Source organism: Pelophylax lessonae, assembly GCF_965119305.1.
Source record: "Pelophylax lessonae genome assembly, chromosome: 12".
Lineage (NCBI taxonomy): Eukaryota > Metazoa > Chordata > Amphibia > Anura > Ranidae > Pelophylax > Pelophylax lessonae.
The window spans coordinates 79196275-79213449 of record NC_138779.1 but is presented as its reverse complement, the minus strand read 5'-3'; the positions used below and the strand labels follow the sequence as shown (position 1 = coordinate 79213449).

The 17175-nt window shown below is 41.1% G+C and overlaps 1 protein-coding gene across 5 annotated transcripts in view; it reads left to right on the top strand.

Moving 5' to 3' along the window:
• The window catches only part of PLCH2 (phospholipase C eta 2), a 1017756-nt gene that overhangs the window by 802809 nt on the left and 197772 nt on the right, over window positions 1-17175 (top strand). For all 5 annotated transcript variants that reach the window (XM_082273768.1, XM_082273764.1, XM_082273765.1 and 2 more), the window contains 2 exons: window positions 6084-6255; window positions 16167-16274. In XM_082273768.1, coding sequence (XP_082129894.1) covers window positions 6084-6255; window positions 16167-16274 — 280 coding nt within the window. The remainder of the gene's footprint in view (window positions 1-6083; window positions 6256-16166; window positions 16275-17175) is intronic.

The following is a 17175-nucleotide window of genomic DNA, read 5'->3' as shown; positions in this document are numbered from 1 at the left end:
GCCGCAACTTGAAGCAATGCCTGCGTAATCTTGAGATCTATGGACCTCAAGTTGCATGAAAGTCGGACCAAAGTAGTGCTGGAACTACTTTGAAGGCGAACTATGAACAGTACTCATTGTAAATCATGGGATACCTTTTGTCATGCGACTTTGCAGTCCCAAGACGCAGGACAAGTCGCACCAGTGTTAAAGGGGCCTAAGTTGTATTTATATATATACTTTACTGATTTGAGGTAGCAGTATACAGAGTAATCCATATAATAACTGTCCAAATAGTGGATGAGTTAATAGAATGGTTACTTCCGGTGTTTGTAGCCGTAGTATGAGTTCAAGATGATTCTTCCTATTCTCCACAGCCAGATCACTATCTTCACCATTCGCCTCTCCCTGTAGGGGAGAATCAAGAGAAACCACTGCTTCTGGCCCGTTATCCTTTGTAGAACTCTACTCCATTCCCAGGTGGCATCACTTTCTCCCCAAAATATGTCCATTGTAGGGGACTTCTCTGCAGCCTCTCTCCTAAAGGAAGAGAGTGTATGAGAACCTCCAGCAGGCCTTCTTTGTCCCAAGACTCCCTGGTAAGCAAGACCCAGAGTCCCATCTCCACCCACCTTATAAAGAGAACCATAGAAGCCCTCTAAAAAAGGAAGAAGCAACCCTTTGCAGCCCATTCAGACTGGCGCGACACGACTTTGTGGGGACTTTGAAGTCAATGCAAGTCGCCTCCAGGTCGCCCCAAAGTAGTACAGGACCCTTTTTCTAAGTCGGAGTGACTTGTGTCGCTCCTATTCGAACGGGTCCTGTACTACAAGTTGCCTGACAAGTCGCGCTAGTCTGAATGGACTCTAAAGGGCCCTTAGCTAAACTCAACTTGGTTACATGTGCTTACAGAGCATCAAATGACACCATATAACTGTATGATCAATCTACATCTTAACTGGTAAAAAAAAAAACACAAGGTGCAGGTATGAAGGTTTGCAATGCCTCTAAAGCTTCTTTTAGTCCTATTTACCCCGCTGTTCAAGAAACTAGCTCCCAGCAGCCTTTGGTTAAATACAGATTAACCTCAATGTCATCTTTGCAAAAAATTGTCAATTGTATGACCTATAAAACCTTACTTTGACTTTTGACCAACTAAATAACTGAACCAACCTTAAAGCACCCCCCTCGTCAGCTGATATTATCTTTATGTACTAGCTCATGTAATGTTGTGTTTTCAGTAACATACCTATACTTAATTTGTTAGGAAAGACGTGTGATTGCATGCAATTGTCATCTCTGTGTGAGCCTCTGTGAGGAAACCGTAGAGCAGACCTTATGTTTTGTGTTTTTAGGAGCCTTTTATACCTAGCCATTTCAGTGTCTGAAGATATTGGACATCTTAGAGGATTGTCTCTGTTTACAGCTATTATCCATATAAGAATTGATGCTTTATCCTCACAGCAAGGAATAATCAATTTATTAAAACACAGTAACAGATTATGATTATTAATTTTGTATGGTTTCATTTCTGAACATATAGTTTGTCATGTTGTCATTTTGTTATAAATAACAGGAGCGACATGATTGAGGCTTCCTATAATAACTCTAATGTGGCTTTGCAATGCTATAGAACGCTGATGGTTTCTGATAGTAAGAAGCAAAATAAAACCAGTAGATTGTATCCCTGTTTGAAAATGAATCATGTAAATGAGAATACATGCTGCTACTGCAGCATGTATGTATATATAGTCATTAATGAGGCATTTATCTCAACAAGAGCAAACATGTAATATAGTGCAGCTTACTAATCATTAGATGTGGGGCTTGTATTAGCCTTCATTTTGTTTTTAAAGTATAACTAAAGGCAAAACTTCTTTTTTTTTTTTTTTTTTTTTAGAAAGGGTAAAAAGGGATTAGAACATCTGTCAGTTTTTATTGCTGTCTGTGCCCCCGTTAAGGAGATTCACCCTCTCTATTTGACCTGTTTACCATTATCATTGACTTCAGCCCCGGGAGGTTTAATCCCCCCCCCCCCCTCCTGGCTAGGCAATTTTTTGCGATACAACACTGCGTTGCTTTAACGGACAATTGCACGGTCGTGCGACACTGTGGGAAAAAAACAAAGACCTACATTTTATTTAGATACAGTAATATATATATATATATATATATATATATATATATATATATATATATATATATATATATATTTTTTTTTTTTTTTTTCAAAATGGTCGTCTTTTTTTTGTTTATAGCGCAAAAGAGCTTTCTTTTGGTGGTATTTGATCACCTTTTTTTATTTTTTGCGCTATAAACAAAAAAAGGCCGACCCATTTTGAAAAAAAAAAAATATATATTTTACTTTCTGCTATAAGACATAGCCAATAAAAAAAAATGTAATAATTAAAATGTCATTAGTTTAGGCCAATTTGTATTCTGCTACATATTTTTGGTAAAAAAAAAAAATAACGAAAAGCGTATTTTGATTGGTTTGCATAAAAGTTATAGCATCTGCAAACTGGGATAGATTTATGGATTTTCAATTTTTTTTTTGTTTTATTAGTAATGGCGGTGATCATCGATTTTTAGCCGGACTGTGACAATGCGGCAGACAAATCTGACACTAAGTGACACTTTTTGGGGACCAGTGACACTAATACAGTGATCACTGCTAAAAAATGCACTGTCACTGTATAAATGACACTGGCAGGGAAGGGGTTGTTAACATCAGGGGTGATCAAAGGGTTAAGTGTGCTCCTATGGAGTGCTTTCTAAGATCTCTCTCTTCCTGTCTGACAGAAAGACAGTCTGCCTTGTACATAGGCAGACAGCCATTCTGTCATTCCTCCAAACGATTGCGGGTGACCGGCAGCCGCCGGACCCACTGGTTGGCTCTCCCTGTGTCCAATCAAAGTAGGAGCGCGGCTCTGGCGACGCCCACACGCCCCCAGAGCCAAAAGGAAACAATTGCGTAAAATTTTGCCTCAGTACATGTACAATGGGGTGGTCCTTAAGTGGTTAAAAGTGTAAGTAAAAAAAAAAAATCCCCAAATTTCGGGTTGTCCCAAGAAAAGTAACAGAGAGAAAATCTTCCAATGGGAACACTAGTTCTGGTGACTTGAGGGTCCCCAAGGAATTCCTTTCATTTGCAGGGATTTCCTCTCCCTTCCTGTTTAGCTACTGGACAGGAAGTGAAGCAAAATCTCTGAAATGGGACACAGATGGCGAAAAAAAAATCTGACAGGGGCCTTCCCTTTTTTTTTTTTTTTTTAACCTGGTGATCCTACCCACTAACACACTTTCTAATCTAAGGCTGAGCTCACAATGACATTGAAAGCAAGTGTTTAAGGGGCGTTTTTAAAGGATAAGTCCACCCTAAAACTAAAATCCCTGCATTTATAGAACTCCACGATCTAACACTAACCTGTCTGGCCCTGTAAGGCCCCTTTCACACATGCTGTCCGTTTGTCTGTTTTTCATCCATCTATTGACAGATGAAAAATGGACATCAATGCATCTCTGTGAAAAAAAGAATTTAAATCAGTTTACATCCGCAGTCCTCATCATCCATTTTTTTTTTTTTTAACTGATCTAAAGCTCTATTTTTCTTCCGTTTTAAAAAAAAAAAACACAGATCGAACGAAAAACTGATGTAAACTGACAAATGTTCGGTTTTTCATCCATTTTTGCATTGCTAGTGGATGTAAAAAAAACTGATGACCATTGAAGAAAAACTCATGAATACTTCATCCGTTTTGATGTGATTGAACTGATGAAATGGAAAAATGTGTAAAAGGGGCCTAAAGAAGAAAATCCGTATACTTACTTTTTTGAAGGCGATCTGATTTGGTCTCCAGCAGGGGAAGCTCTGCAGAGGACACGGCCAACAACGGCTGTGAAATGAATGGGGAGTGACCTCACCCATAGGGTTACTATGGGGCTTCCGTTCTTGGCTGTGTCCTCTCCACCCGCCTCCACAGCAAAGCCGCGGCAGCCAGCTCAGCGTGGGATTGGGTCGGATCGGCTTCAAAAAAAGTAAGTGTACTGATTTCTTCTTTACAGGCTAGATTAGTGTTAGATCGTGGACATTTTTAGGGTGGACTAATCCTTTAAAGCAAATGCAAATGGTACTATTGACAGCACACAGGAGTGCTGCTCACATTATCAAAACATGAAAGGTTTCAACTCCTTCCATTCTAGTCTATGGTAATGTGCCACAACCGTGCCGGCATGCAGTTGCAGCTCAATTGTACATTATAGTTGGCGTTTGTGGTGCAGTTTTAACGCACCAAAATGCATGTCAAACGCGCATCAGACATTTAGGGGAGCATTTTTTAATGCTCAATAGGTGCCTAATAAGCACCTAAAATGCACCTAAAATGCACCTAATAAGCACATAAATAAATCACCGGGACCGGATGGCTTGCACCCGAGGGTTCTTAAAGAGCTTAGCCAGGTGATTGCCAGACCATTATTCTTGATCTTTAAGGATAGTTTACAGATGGTTATGGTGCCAGCTGATTGGAAAAAAGCCAACGTGGTACCAATATTTAAAAAGGGGCCGAGGTGTATCCCGGGGAACTATAGGCCGGTCAGCCTAACATCAGTAGTCTGCAAGATTTTGGAGGGGATGTTAAGGGACCACATACAAGACTTTATCGATTTATGAAAAATCGTTCTTGCCAAACCAATCTATTAACCTTCTACGATGAAGTGAGCTGCCACCTAGATAAAGGTAAGCCTGTGCCTGTGGATGTGGTGTATCTGGACTTTGCAAAGGCCTTTGACACCGTTCCCCACAAACGCTTACTGTACAAACTAAGGAAGGTAGGTATGGACCATAAGGTGAGTACCTGGATAGAGAACTGGCTCCAGGGGAGAGTCCAGAGGGTGGTGATAAATGGGGAGTACTCGGATTGGGCGGGTGTGGAAAGTGGGGTCCCCCAGGGTTCTGTCCTGGGACCAATCCTGTTTAATTTATTCATAAATGATCTAGAGGAGGGGATATCTAGTACAATCTCAGTATTTGCGGATGATACTAAACTAAGCATGCCAATATCTTCTATGCAGGATGTGGAAACCTTACAAGCGGACCTGAACAAAATAACGGGGTGGGCAACTACATGCCAGATGAGGTTTAATGTTGAAAAATGTAAAGTAATGCACTTGGGGGCCAAAAACCAGAAAGCAAGCTACTCACTAGGGGGGAGCCTCTGGGTGAGTCTAGGATGGAAAAAGACTTGGGGGTACTGGTAAAGCCAACAGAATACTGGGATGTATAAAAAAGGGGATTCACTCCAGAAATAAAGAGATTATTCTCCCACTCTACAAGACTCTGGTCCGGCCACATCTGGAGTATGCTGTCCAGTTCTGGGCACCGGTCCTCAGGAAGGATGTGCTGGAACTGGAAAGAGTCCAGAGAAGGGCAACAAAAATAATTAAGGGAATGGAGGACATCCGCTATGAGGAAAGACTACAAGCACTGAACTTATTCTCTCTGGAGAAGAGACGACTGAGGGGGGATATGATATCAATGTTCAAATACTGTACTGGCGACCCTAGCATAAGGAACAAACTATTCAGAGAAAGGAGATGCAATAAGACACGTGGCCACTCACTAAAACTAGAGGAAAGGCGGTTTAACCTTAAAATGCGTAAGGGGTTCTTCACTGTAAGAGCAGTAAGGATGTGAAATTCTCTTCCACAAGCAGTCGTATCAGCAGGGAGCATTGATAGTTTCAAAAAACTGTTAGATGGTCACCTTAGAGACCACAACATACAGGGGTATACAATGTACGGTTAAAAGCAAACACACACACACACACATTATAGGTTGAACTGGATGGACGGATGTCTTTTTTCAACCTCACTAACTATGTAACTATGTAACTATTCAGTATACAGGAATCAAGAATAGCTGTGAGCCTTTACTAAATGGTCTTGTGTTTGTGGTACCCCATCATGGTAAGATTATGGTAAAAGGTAAACTATGGCCTTATCTGAGATACAAGAACATATTGGAAGCATATTGTGCTGTTGTCTGTATCTTCCCTTGATATTATTAAGAATCTGGCAATATTGTGTGTTTTTTTTTTTTCTAGATTTCCTGTCATCTTGTCAATTGAAAACCACTGCAGTGTGGTGCAGCAAAAGAAAATGGCTCAGTACTTGACTGAAATCCTGGGAGACAAGCTAGATCTGTCTTCTGTGATGAATGGAGATCTGTCAAAGCTGCCTTCTCCAGAAACCCTGAAAGGAAAGATATTAGTGAAGGTAATATAGATGGATGCTATAAAAGCTCACATGCCTTGTCACTTGCACCCTAACCCTTATGAGGTTCTGTTTTTAGTCCAAACACTTCTACTGTGCATTAACCACTTAAGACCCGAAAGGTTCCCCCCCATGACCAGGCCATAGGGTTGCCAGGTCTGCTTCCAAAAAATAGCAGACAAGCAGGGGGTGGGGGGTGTAAGTAGTAAAAACATTTAAAAAAATGTACTATTAAATTATATATTCTCTTACAAACATTTTAACACGTATTAAAATCACTTCAAAACTTTACTTAAAATTCAAAACATCAAATATCTTATAATAATATGTAAAATATTAAATTACATTTTACTTTGCTGTCCTTATGTATTTTTTATTGGACTGCGCAACTTTGATAAATTTTTTGTGTTTTAAGGAATAATTTTTTAATTTCAGTACAACGTTGAGAAATATTAAAAAATATACAAAGTTCACTTCGAACTGATGGTTACGTTCGTCGGTCCACAAATTTCCCATGACGCTGAAAATTCGTTCAACGTTTGCATTTGATACCGGAATTGATGCACAATACTGGAACAGTTTCAGTAAACTCAGAGCTGCCTCTTTCTTGAAAAAGTACGTCCACTTTTCAAGGGCTGAATCGCCCTGCAGATGAACATAAACTTCTAAGGCAGAAATCTCATCGAAGAGAGTGTTGGGTGGAAGTTCTTCTCGCCATGGTGATAATAACCAGATGTTCGTCATTTCTTCTAAAGTTGGAGGATTATTGCGATCAATTAGATTGAAACAACTTAGCGTCTCATATGTCCACTATTTTGTGAAAAAAAATAGTGAACACAATGTGAAAAAAGTGGACTGTCCACTCAAATAGTGGACACCTGGCAACCTTACCAGGCCATTTTTTGCGACATGGCACTGTGTTAATTTAATTGACAATTGTGCAGTCGTGCGACGCTGTACCCAAAAAAAATATATGTCCTTTTTTTTCCACAAATGGAGCTTTCTTTTAGTGGTATTTGATCACCTCTGTAGTTTTTGTTTTGTGCTTTAAACCAAAAAAGAGCGACGATTCTGGAAAAAAACAATATTTTTTACATTGTGCTACAAAACCTATCCAATCAAAAAAAAATAAAGTCACATTTTTTCATCAATTTAGCCCAATATGTATTCTGCCACATATTTTTGTTTAAAAAAAAAAAAAAAACCCAATAAACGTATAGTGATTGGTTTGCACAAAAGTTATCGCATCTACAAACTAGGGGATAGATTTGTCATTTTTATTTATTTTTTACTAGTAATGGCGTAGCTCAGCGATTTTTTTTTTTTTTAGCGGGGCTGCGACATTGTGGCAGACAGATCTGAAACCTAACTGACACTTTGAGGGGACCAGTGACATGACTACAATAAGCAGTGCTAAAAATATGCACTGTTACTGTACTAATGACACTGGCAGGGAGGGGGTTAACACTAGGGGCGATCAAAAGGTTAAGTGTGCTCCTAGGGAGCGCTTTCTAACTGTGTGAGGGATGTACTCTGTCTCCATGGGGAGTAGGGATGGGCTTGATGTTAGTGTGTCCAGCAGGAATTTTGCCCGCCAATGAGCGCCTTATAATGCACTGCGCTGGTACAGTGAATAAATTACTGATGATTGGCCAAAGCATGCACATGACATGTATGTTTTGGCCAATCCCAGCACAATGTCCTGTCAGAGCCATGATTGGCCAAAGGCAGGCTGCCTTTAGCCAATCATGGCTCAGGTGCTAAGTCTACGCCCCACACTATATAAGGATGCTGCTTATACAGCAGCCGCGTATAGTGTGAGATCATAGAGGTTTGGCAGGTAGTTAGTGAATAGTGAGTATAGTCAGTTTAGTGCAGTCAGTGTAGTGTACAGGCATACTCCACTTTTATAATGTATAGATATGTTGTAGTCCTGTGTCCCCTCTCGGTGCTCCCTTAAGTTTTGTGTCCCTGTCACTTATAGTTCGTGAGCAGTGCCATGTCAAAATTACCAATATTTCCAATAGATGCCAATGAGCACTGAAAGCTGAAAATTGGTCTAAGCAGGAAAGGGGTAAAAGTGCCCTGTATTTAAGTGGTTAAGGGGAACATTATGACAGAATTAAAAAAAAATGGCATGGGATCCCCCCCAAAATCTATACATGACCCTTATCCGAGCATGCAGCCTGGCAGGCCAGGATGGGAGGCAAAGGGGAAGATGAGCGAGCGCCCCCCTCCTGAACCATACCAGGCCACTTGCCCTCAACATAGGGAGGGTGCTTTGGGGTGCCCAAACCCTGGGCTGTAGTTCTGGGAGTCCAAGGGTGGGGGGCTTATCAGAATCTGGAAGCCCCCTTTAACAAGGGGGCCCCCAGATCCTGCCCCCCCATGTGAGTGGGTATCGGGTACATCATACTCCTACCCATTCACCAAAAAGTGTACACAAAAAATAAACACAAAAGACAGTTTTTGACAAGTCCTTTATTCAAAAGTAAAAATAAAAAAATAGTGTCCCCCGATGTAAATCCATTGTCAATCACGTTGCCCTCTGCACCTGAAAAATAGAAGAAAAATCAAAACTGCTCCTGCCTCTTCAGAGGCCTCCCGACGAATGAGGCGCTTGAGCTGTGACAGCTCTTTTATAGACAAGGGGCGGGACCACCCGATTAAGTCACCTGGGGGAACCGCCCCCTTCTGGCGTCACGTGATAATACAATGCAATCCGCCAGAAAGTCACCCTCCTGGGTTTATCAGGGTACATTCCTCTCACTGTATCTTTGCTCAAAATATATAAGGAAAGCTCTTAGCACAACACTGCTGAATAAAAGCATCTTTATTAGAGTACAAAAAAACTTGCAAAACGTATAGAGTACAGGTCAAACACTCTGGCAAATCTCACCAGTTTCTGGGTATCAAAGACACCGTAAGTAACGCCAGTCGGCCCACTGACGCGTTGCGTAACTCATCACGTGACTTCCTCAGGGTGAGGAGCCTAGTGACGAACGCCGGGACTTTTTTTGGCTTTAAAAAATCTTTACGCTTTATAACTGCTTTAAATTTGCTAAATAAGTTCTGGGTGCATCAAAACAAAAGATGTTCAATGTCTAAAGTTGGTTTCCTTTCCAAATCGGTCACAACCTCTGCACATGCTCAGTTTTCAGTGAGTTTCTACGCTGAGCATTTCCTCCCTATCACATCTGAGCAGCCCATGTGACTATAGAGTCACATATGTGGGTGTATACACAGTGCTAAGTGACAGCCCACTCCCTCCCTCCCTCCTCCTTCATGCCCACTAACCAGCTAAACACAATGGGGTAGAATATTACATGTAGAATAATGGTGGCTTCATCTCCCTCTTATTTTAAGACACAGGCTGGAGGGGTGTGATGCAGCCTGTGACTGTCAGAAATCTGACCACACTATAATAAAAATTTGATTTCAAATATATATTTATATTATCATTTAAAACCGTTCATTATGGGTGCTCAACCTGTGGCCCTCCAGCTGTGGAATTACAAGTCCCATGAGGCATTGCAAGGCAACGAGTAGAGGTATGATGGGACTTGTAGTTCTGCAACAGCTGGAGGGCCAAAGGTTGAGCACCCATTGCTTTGTTAATAATTATTTTGACTCTGCATCCTAAAGGCTTTTTTATTTTTTGAACACATGACCAGCAGCAGAGGACTAGAAGCTCCTCCTGCTTATGTTTCCCTGCAGACAGACTGGGAAAGAGCTGGGTCATGTGACAGCTGTAGATCAATTAGGAAAAAGGTACTTTTTTAAATTTTTTTTTATTTAAAATAATTACAGTGCCGTCATCCACATACAGAAACAGAAGGAACAATGTAAATTAAACAGTGTGTGTTTAGTATCACTTTAAGTCCCTTTACAACATCATTGACAGCAGGGGCATAACTACAGGGGTTGCAGGGGTTGCAATCGCTACCGGGCCCCATGCTCCAGGGGGCCCGGTAGCAAACCAGTGGGTGAACTTCTAGGATCTCAAAGGTCACACTTGCGACCGGGCCCTGGCATTTCACCACTGTGGGGAGGCCCCAAGATTGCAGGAAGGGGGCCCACTGCAGAACTTGTGAAAGGATCCTGATGCGGGACCATAATAAAAGGCCATGCAATGAGATTAAAGAGCCCCAGGATTAGTGGGAAGAGCCCCAGGCTTGAAGGGAAGGGCCCCGGCCAGGGGTCTGGGGGGCCCTTCATGATTTCTTGCATCGGGGCCCTGAAGGTTCTAGTTACGCCTCTGATTGACAGTATTTATCTCCACTCCTTGGGGCATCAGTGCATGCCCTATATGCATTCCCTATGCATTGCACTTAAATGTTGTGCTAAAAGCTTGTCCACGATAAATACTGTATGACGCTTATCTTTTCTCTTATACATGGTATTGGAACATTCAGAATACATGTGCTTTTTGTGTAGTTGAGTTCTCCCCAGTGACCTACTTCATCATAATCACCATCATGTGACATGTCCTAGTCAATACCACTGACAATTGAAAGATCAATAGAACTTGTGCAATGGCCATGTTAAAGTTGAATTACAGATCTAGCGTCTTGTTTTCGTTTTTTTCACACTCTGCAGCATTATTAAGGGGCTGCAGCTGTTATTTCACTATTTAAAAAACACAGGATTTAGGACTAATGAGATTCTCAGCTGCTTAAGAGACCTTCCACCATTTTCACGAAATATCTTAAACATTGGAGTTTGTAGTAACAAGCAGGGTATACAGTGCTTTGCACTTGAATTTTGAGTATCCGATGGGAGCCTTTATGTCATATGGTTGTGTGTGTGTGCTTACAATCTATAAAGCCACAAAGTACAAACATTGCTGGTGGACAAAGATAATTAAGCCGTTTAAGCTGATCTGGAATGAGTGGACAGGTTACATCATATATGAGCCCTCTACTGAACATGCTTCTTGCCTGATTGTTTGGTTTTATTACTTCTGAGACACAGTTTAATAACAAGGTTACACCAAATAAGTTGGGGAAAGTTGGAGTTTCTCATGTCTAGTCGGGGCTTTTTTTTTGTTTGTTTTTTTTTTGTATTTAGAGAAAGAATGGGTGCTTGAACTCCCCCATTCTGAGTCACTTCTGGTCTCTGCCCCCTACCCACCTCTGAGCACCATCCCTTGGTTCCACCCCCTACCCACCTCCCAGCACCTCCTCATTTAGAGAATACAGAGCCAAGTATCATTATGATGTGCTAGGTAATTTGTTTTGAATTTGGGAATGATAAAATGAAAAGCCGTAAAATAGATCCCCTGCAGCCAGCAGCAGTATACCACCCCAACAACACAGGACCCCTGCAACAATATATCACCCCAGCAACAATAGACCCCTGACAGCAAGAACAGATTTCCCAGCAGCCAGCCTCAATAGACTCTGCAGCAGCCAGGAACAATAGACCCCTCCCTCAACAATAGATCCCTTCCAGCAACAATTGACCCCTCAAGCAACAATAGATCCCCTCCAGCAACAATAGACCCTCCAGTACACCCTAGCACTCCTTGCCATTACTTTTATTCAGTGCTGGAGGTGCCGGAACTGTGTTCCCCCACGTTCCCACTGAAAAGAAGCCCCTTGTCTAATCCTGTTACAATCAACATTGACTATTTTTATTCCTTATTCTGCCAGCATTGGTAAGCCTAGATAGGAAAGTAGATCATATTTCCTTGTTTTAAACTTTTTTTTTGTTTCCACATTTCTTCAGTTACTTTCTGGTTTCCATGCCTATGCAAATGATGTCATACCTCCCAGGAGTTTTATTTGAATACTAGAAATTCATTGTATAGCGTTTTTGGTTTGTAGTGTTCAGATGCAGTGTATTTCAGTGTCTCCAAATTGTTGAAGCCACACATTGGCATGAATGCCAGGCAAGTAGCATTCCTAGAAACAGCAGTCCGCAATGGCAACCTATATATCTTCTATAGGCCTTGTTTACTGCCGTAAAGAACAGACATTTTTCACCACATTATTGAAGCCTTCCAAATGCTTTGCAAAACCAATATCTGTTTTTTTAACATTAATAGGAACAGCCTAGTGCAGATATATTCAGAATATGTTTGCACCAGTTCGCTTGGCCTTGTTTTTAGTTTATCCAGCAATGCTTGGCAGGCATTGCCAACTTGCAGCGTTCAAACCAATTAAAGCGCTTCGCGACATTTTAAAGCGGTTCAGAAAGTTTGTGTTTGTTCCAGAAAAAAATGATTGTAAGGTGTTCTAAAAGTTTTAGAAAGCATTTTAGCCCCAGTACACACTGGTACTGTAGTGGAGTGAATGGCAGTCTCAGCCTGGGCCCCCAACAGGTCTTGTCCCATTATTCAGCTCTGAGGGGCAGAAATAAATGTATTGGGAGCGTTGCCTGGTGAGGTCCAGGCTGAGACTGCCATTCACTCTACTACAGCAAATCTGTTTTGATATGAGGCCTCCAGGACATCCAATTTGCCTACACTATGTTTGAAGCATAGACCAGCTCCTTCCCTGGCCGACACTTGCAGCGGTGGGCACAGGACCAGCGTTCCATCACAACCTGAGCTCCACATTTTCCCCTTTTTTCTTTTTGTTGCGACACACAAAGCCACACGACAAGTGAAATCACATCCCAGATAGCAAGAAATTAAGTTGCCAGTTTGAAAATTACTTGCTAAACTATTGCCAGACTTGCCAGGCTTCAAATGTTTGTTGCACAATTGCAGCAAGTCCGCATTGCCTGACTCCAGATCAACTTTCTTTGCAAACATTCTGCAAATCTGCTTCAAGTTCTGGTTCAGTAATGTTGTGCTATAGTCATCCCACCACAGGGGGTCACTGTGACTTGCACAGCTCCTGCTGTAGACTGACCATTGCACTTTTGCCAGGCTAGAGACTTGCCATGCAAATTTGTTATGAATTGGAAAAGTGTCAACCAGAACTTGTACTTCAAGTGTTCTGCAAGTGTACAACTTGCCAGTGAAAATGAGTAAGTTAACAAGACTTACAAGTCAACACTGTAACCAAATGTGTGGCAAGTTATCCTTGTTACATATCTGGGATTATATTCAATGGTAGTAGTTCCAATCAGTGCGACCCAAGATGCTGCAACTTTGAACAAGCTTTCTGCACTACTTTGGTGCGACTCCAGTGCTATAGACTTGTTAACTCACAAAAGTCACATTCGATAAGAATCAACAGGGATGCATCCTCATTACATCAAACATGCCACAAAAACTTGAGTGGTAAGGAAATATATCCTTTCTACAGTCATGATGTTAAAAAAAAAAAAAAAATCTGTGTGGTACTTTCAGGGCATTAGGTATTGAATGTGCTCGTTAGGTCAGTTTGTCCAGAATTGTGCTGTACATAGGTCATCGGTTGTGCTGCAGACAATCAGACTGGGTGCATAGGTTGGCATGCTATTAAATGGGGTCAAATAAGGACAGCGTTTCGTTCCCCAGATCATAGAGCTGCCAGATGGCCAAGGCTGTGCAGCCGGTAATATGTGATCAAGGAAACAGAACTTCATATTCAGAATACTTTAATAATTCCAAAGGGAATTGTGCAGCAGTCATTCTAATTTCCTTTAACAATGAATATGTCACCATGAATATGTCACAATGAATATGTAAAATATTCTCAGCCACTGACCTGCAACAAGAATGGATGCCAGGAAAGTCCACATAAGATGAAAACTCCTAATTTGTCCACTTGTTCGGAGTCAATGACTCAAAAAAGACCTAAACTAAAGATAGGCAAGAAGCTAGCATTTTCATAAGGAGGAGTTGGCAATGGCCACATCCACATTTTGTAGTGCAACGTAATTTAACTAAACATCATCTGCTTTGATGATGATCAAAAAAAATTAAGGACTGTTCTGTCATTTTGGTGTTTTTCTTCATTTTCCTACCGCTGTTTGTCAGTTTCTAGAATTGGTTTTCGCAGGTCATCCGAGAGCGAATACAATACATTTCTAATTAGTGGTGTTTCCCAATAGCATTAGACTCAACCCATGTCGTTAGCCGGCACATATTTGCTCCTGCCTGAAACCTTGTGAAGGAGGAATTATTCCCTTGGTAGAAAAACAGTGTGTGTGTGTGTAGACATATTCAAAACAACAAGTTTACTTATCACTTTACCCTGGAGAGCCATTATTTGTGTAACAACTGTTTAGAGGGTTTGAGAAATATAGATCTCTACCTATTGCTGGCCCCATTGCTTGGTAATTGTCTTGTTCTGTTGCCCTTTAAAGCGGACCCGTAACTGTCTATTAAATAGGCTGCGATGGAGAATGGTGGGGAGGAGTAGAGCCGGTTTTTCTTTTTATCATATTTGTAATGTTTTTGTGGGTCAGGGTGCATTTAATTTATAAACAAACCACTGAGCAATGCTAAGGTTTGGGCTAGATACATAAAATTCCTATTTATAAAACTGTGTTTTAAATTAGGTAAAAAGACCGTCAGGAGGATTTATGTAGAGGAACCTACAGGTCATAAAGCTTTACCATCATGTATCCCAGCACCTTTATGGGTACTTGCACACTCTACAGATATATGAACATCAGACTTTCCTGGCAAAAAAAACGCAAGGATAAGATGGATAGCACTTGCATGTATTTGCATGTATACATGTGAAAAAGTCCTTCTGGCTTTCTTTTAATCAGGGTAGTGCAGTGTGTGTGTACAGTTTATCTCTATGTAAAAATATTAACCAGCAATGATTTCTGGGGTTTTTATTTTTTTGTCTTTTACTGATCTGTTTACGCAGCTGTGTGTACAGGCACATTGAAAACAATGGTCTGCATTTAGATCTATAAAAAAAAAAAAAAACACTTGTACTTTTTAAGGCAGCAGTGTGTAAGAGGCCTTAGGAGGAATTGGCTACCACCAGGCATACCTGCACTTGAAGTGATTGTAAAGGTTCCAATTTTAATTCTATAATAACAAATGTTCTATTTACCTGCTCTGTGCAATGGTTTTGCACAGAGCAGCACCAATCCTTCTCTTCTCAGGTCCCCCGCCAGTGCTCCTGGCCCCTCCCCACTGCTTAGTGCTTCCATAGCAAGCTGCTTGCTCCAGGGGCACTCGTGCATGCTTACTCCCAAGCCACCTCCTGTGTCTCTGAGATATACAGAGCAAGGCTCGGCCCTGCCCCCCACTCTCTCCTCTCATGCACATTTAGGGTTGCCACCTCCTCCCTTTAAACCAGGACACATAATAATCACACAGGTTCTGAGGCTGATGTAATGCACATAAGGCACTAAGTGAGTTTAATTACCACCTTATTCAGCCACAGAACCTGTGTAATTAATGTGTGGCCTGGTTTAAAGGGATGAGGTTTCTTGTTCAGTTATCCTTTATATTTATAATATGAGGTCAAAGGCCCTTGCACTACATAGTTGAAGGTAAATCTAAAGGTAATTGAATAAGACAATTGTGTAATATATGGCCAGCTCTAGGTAATGACAGAGATATTCTCTGTGCAATGGCATTAAATGTATTTTAAAATACAATTCATGGAAGTCTGTGTTGATATCATCGTCCTGTATCACCATGTACAGAAGAAAGGCCAACACTAGTAGCCAAGCAAGTACTGCTGCATTTACATGTGCTGACGGGGGGGGGGGGGGGGGGAGCAGAATGAGCAGACATAAGACCTCATTGGTGTGCTGCTGCTCTGCAGATGTTTTTGAGCAAGCTATGTTGTTGCATTAAAGGTGGAGACTCTATCTATGCAGTCTGGCAGAGGTGCTGAAGCCATAATACTGGCCTTATGGAATTACATATCCTTTAGCAGACCAAACAGTGGACATGTATGTACTGTATGTCAACTGTCTGTTTACCAACTCTGGAATTCCGCTCTGAGGATGACAGGTGGCATACTACATCAGTTCTGAGAAAAATGTATTTTTGTCTCTTCCAGGGGAAGAAACTGCCTTCCAGTATTAGTGATGATGCAGAGGAAGGGGAGGTTTCTGATGAAGACAGCGCAGACGAGATCGACGAAGACTGTAAACTCCTAAATGGCGATGTATGTAAGCTAGAACTTTGTTTCACAGTGCTGTCTGTCGTATGTTAAGCATATGTAAAAAAAAATTATGTCTAAATGACAGGGAAAAGGAATTTGTAATTAAGTTTCAGGACACGTCACTCTTGCCCTTAAAGTGGTACATGTATAGAGTCTGAATCAAAACTCTCATAAAACTTTCACTGATTTAATCTAACATCTATCCGCTTCCGCATCTGTATAAATGTGTTTATTTTTTGAAAGACATGGTGCAAACTAAGTTCAGGGTTAAATAGTTAATTTTAGGGAATGGTATTAGTTCTAACATGTCATGTTAACCAGCCCCTTCCTGAATGAATACAATGAATGATCAGTACCAAACAGTCCTGTGTTCATTTATCACTGAAGCATAATAAACTCTGTGAACGTGAATGAATAGGAGCCTTTGTACAGAGACTTGTATTCATTCATCTGTAGTGCAGTTGAGGCTGCAGAGAAAGGGAATGGGGACTCTGTGTCAATTTTTCTAAACAAGTGAGAACTATAACAATGTAAAAACATAGAATACAAAATGGCAAAATAAAGTGCTACAAAATAAACAGTGTTGTAACATGTGTTTCAGCACAAATGTTCTTCGATAAATAACACCAAGTGTCCCATTCACACTATTTGTCCAAAAAAATGGATTTTCAATAAAATCTAAAAGCATGTATAGTTTAATCTAATCTAATTCCAAGAAACATCCAGTGAATATTCAGATAAAAGTGACTTAATTCCCTTAACGCATTATTTGGAATCTCACTCACCAAAGATATTTGTCTATCTTATTAAAGATTAGGCTGAAAGGGCTTGTATCTTCTTCTGACTATGGCAATCCACCAAAATAGCCTCTAAAGCAGCAGCAATCCTCCACAGTCTGTTTTCC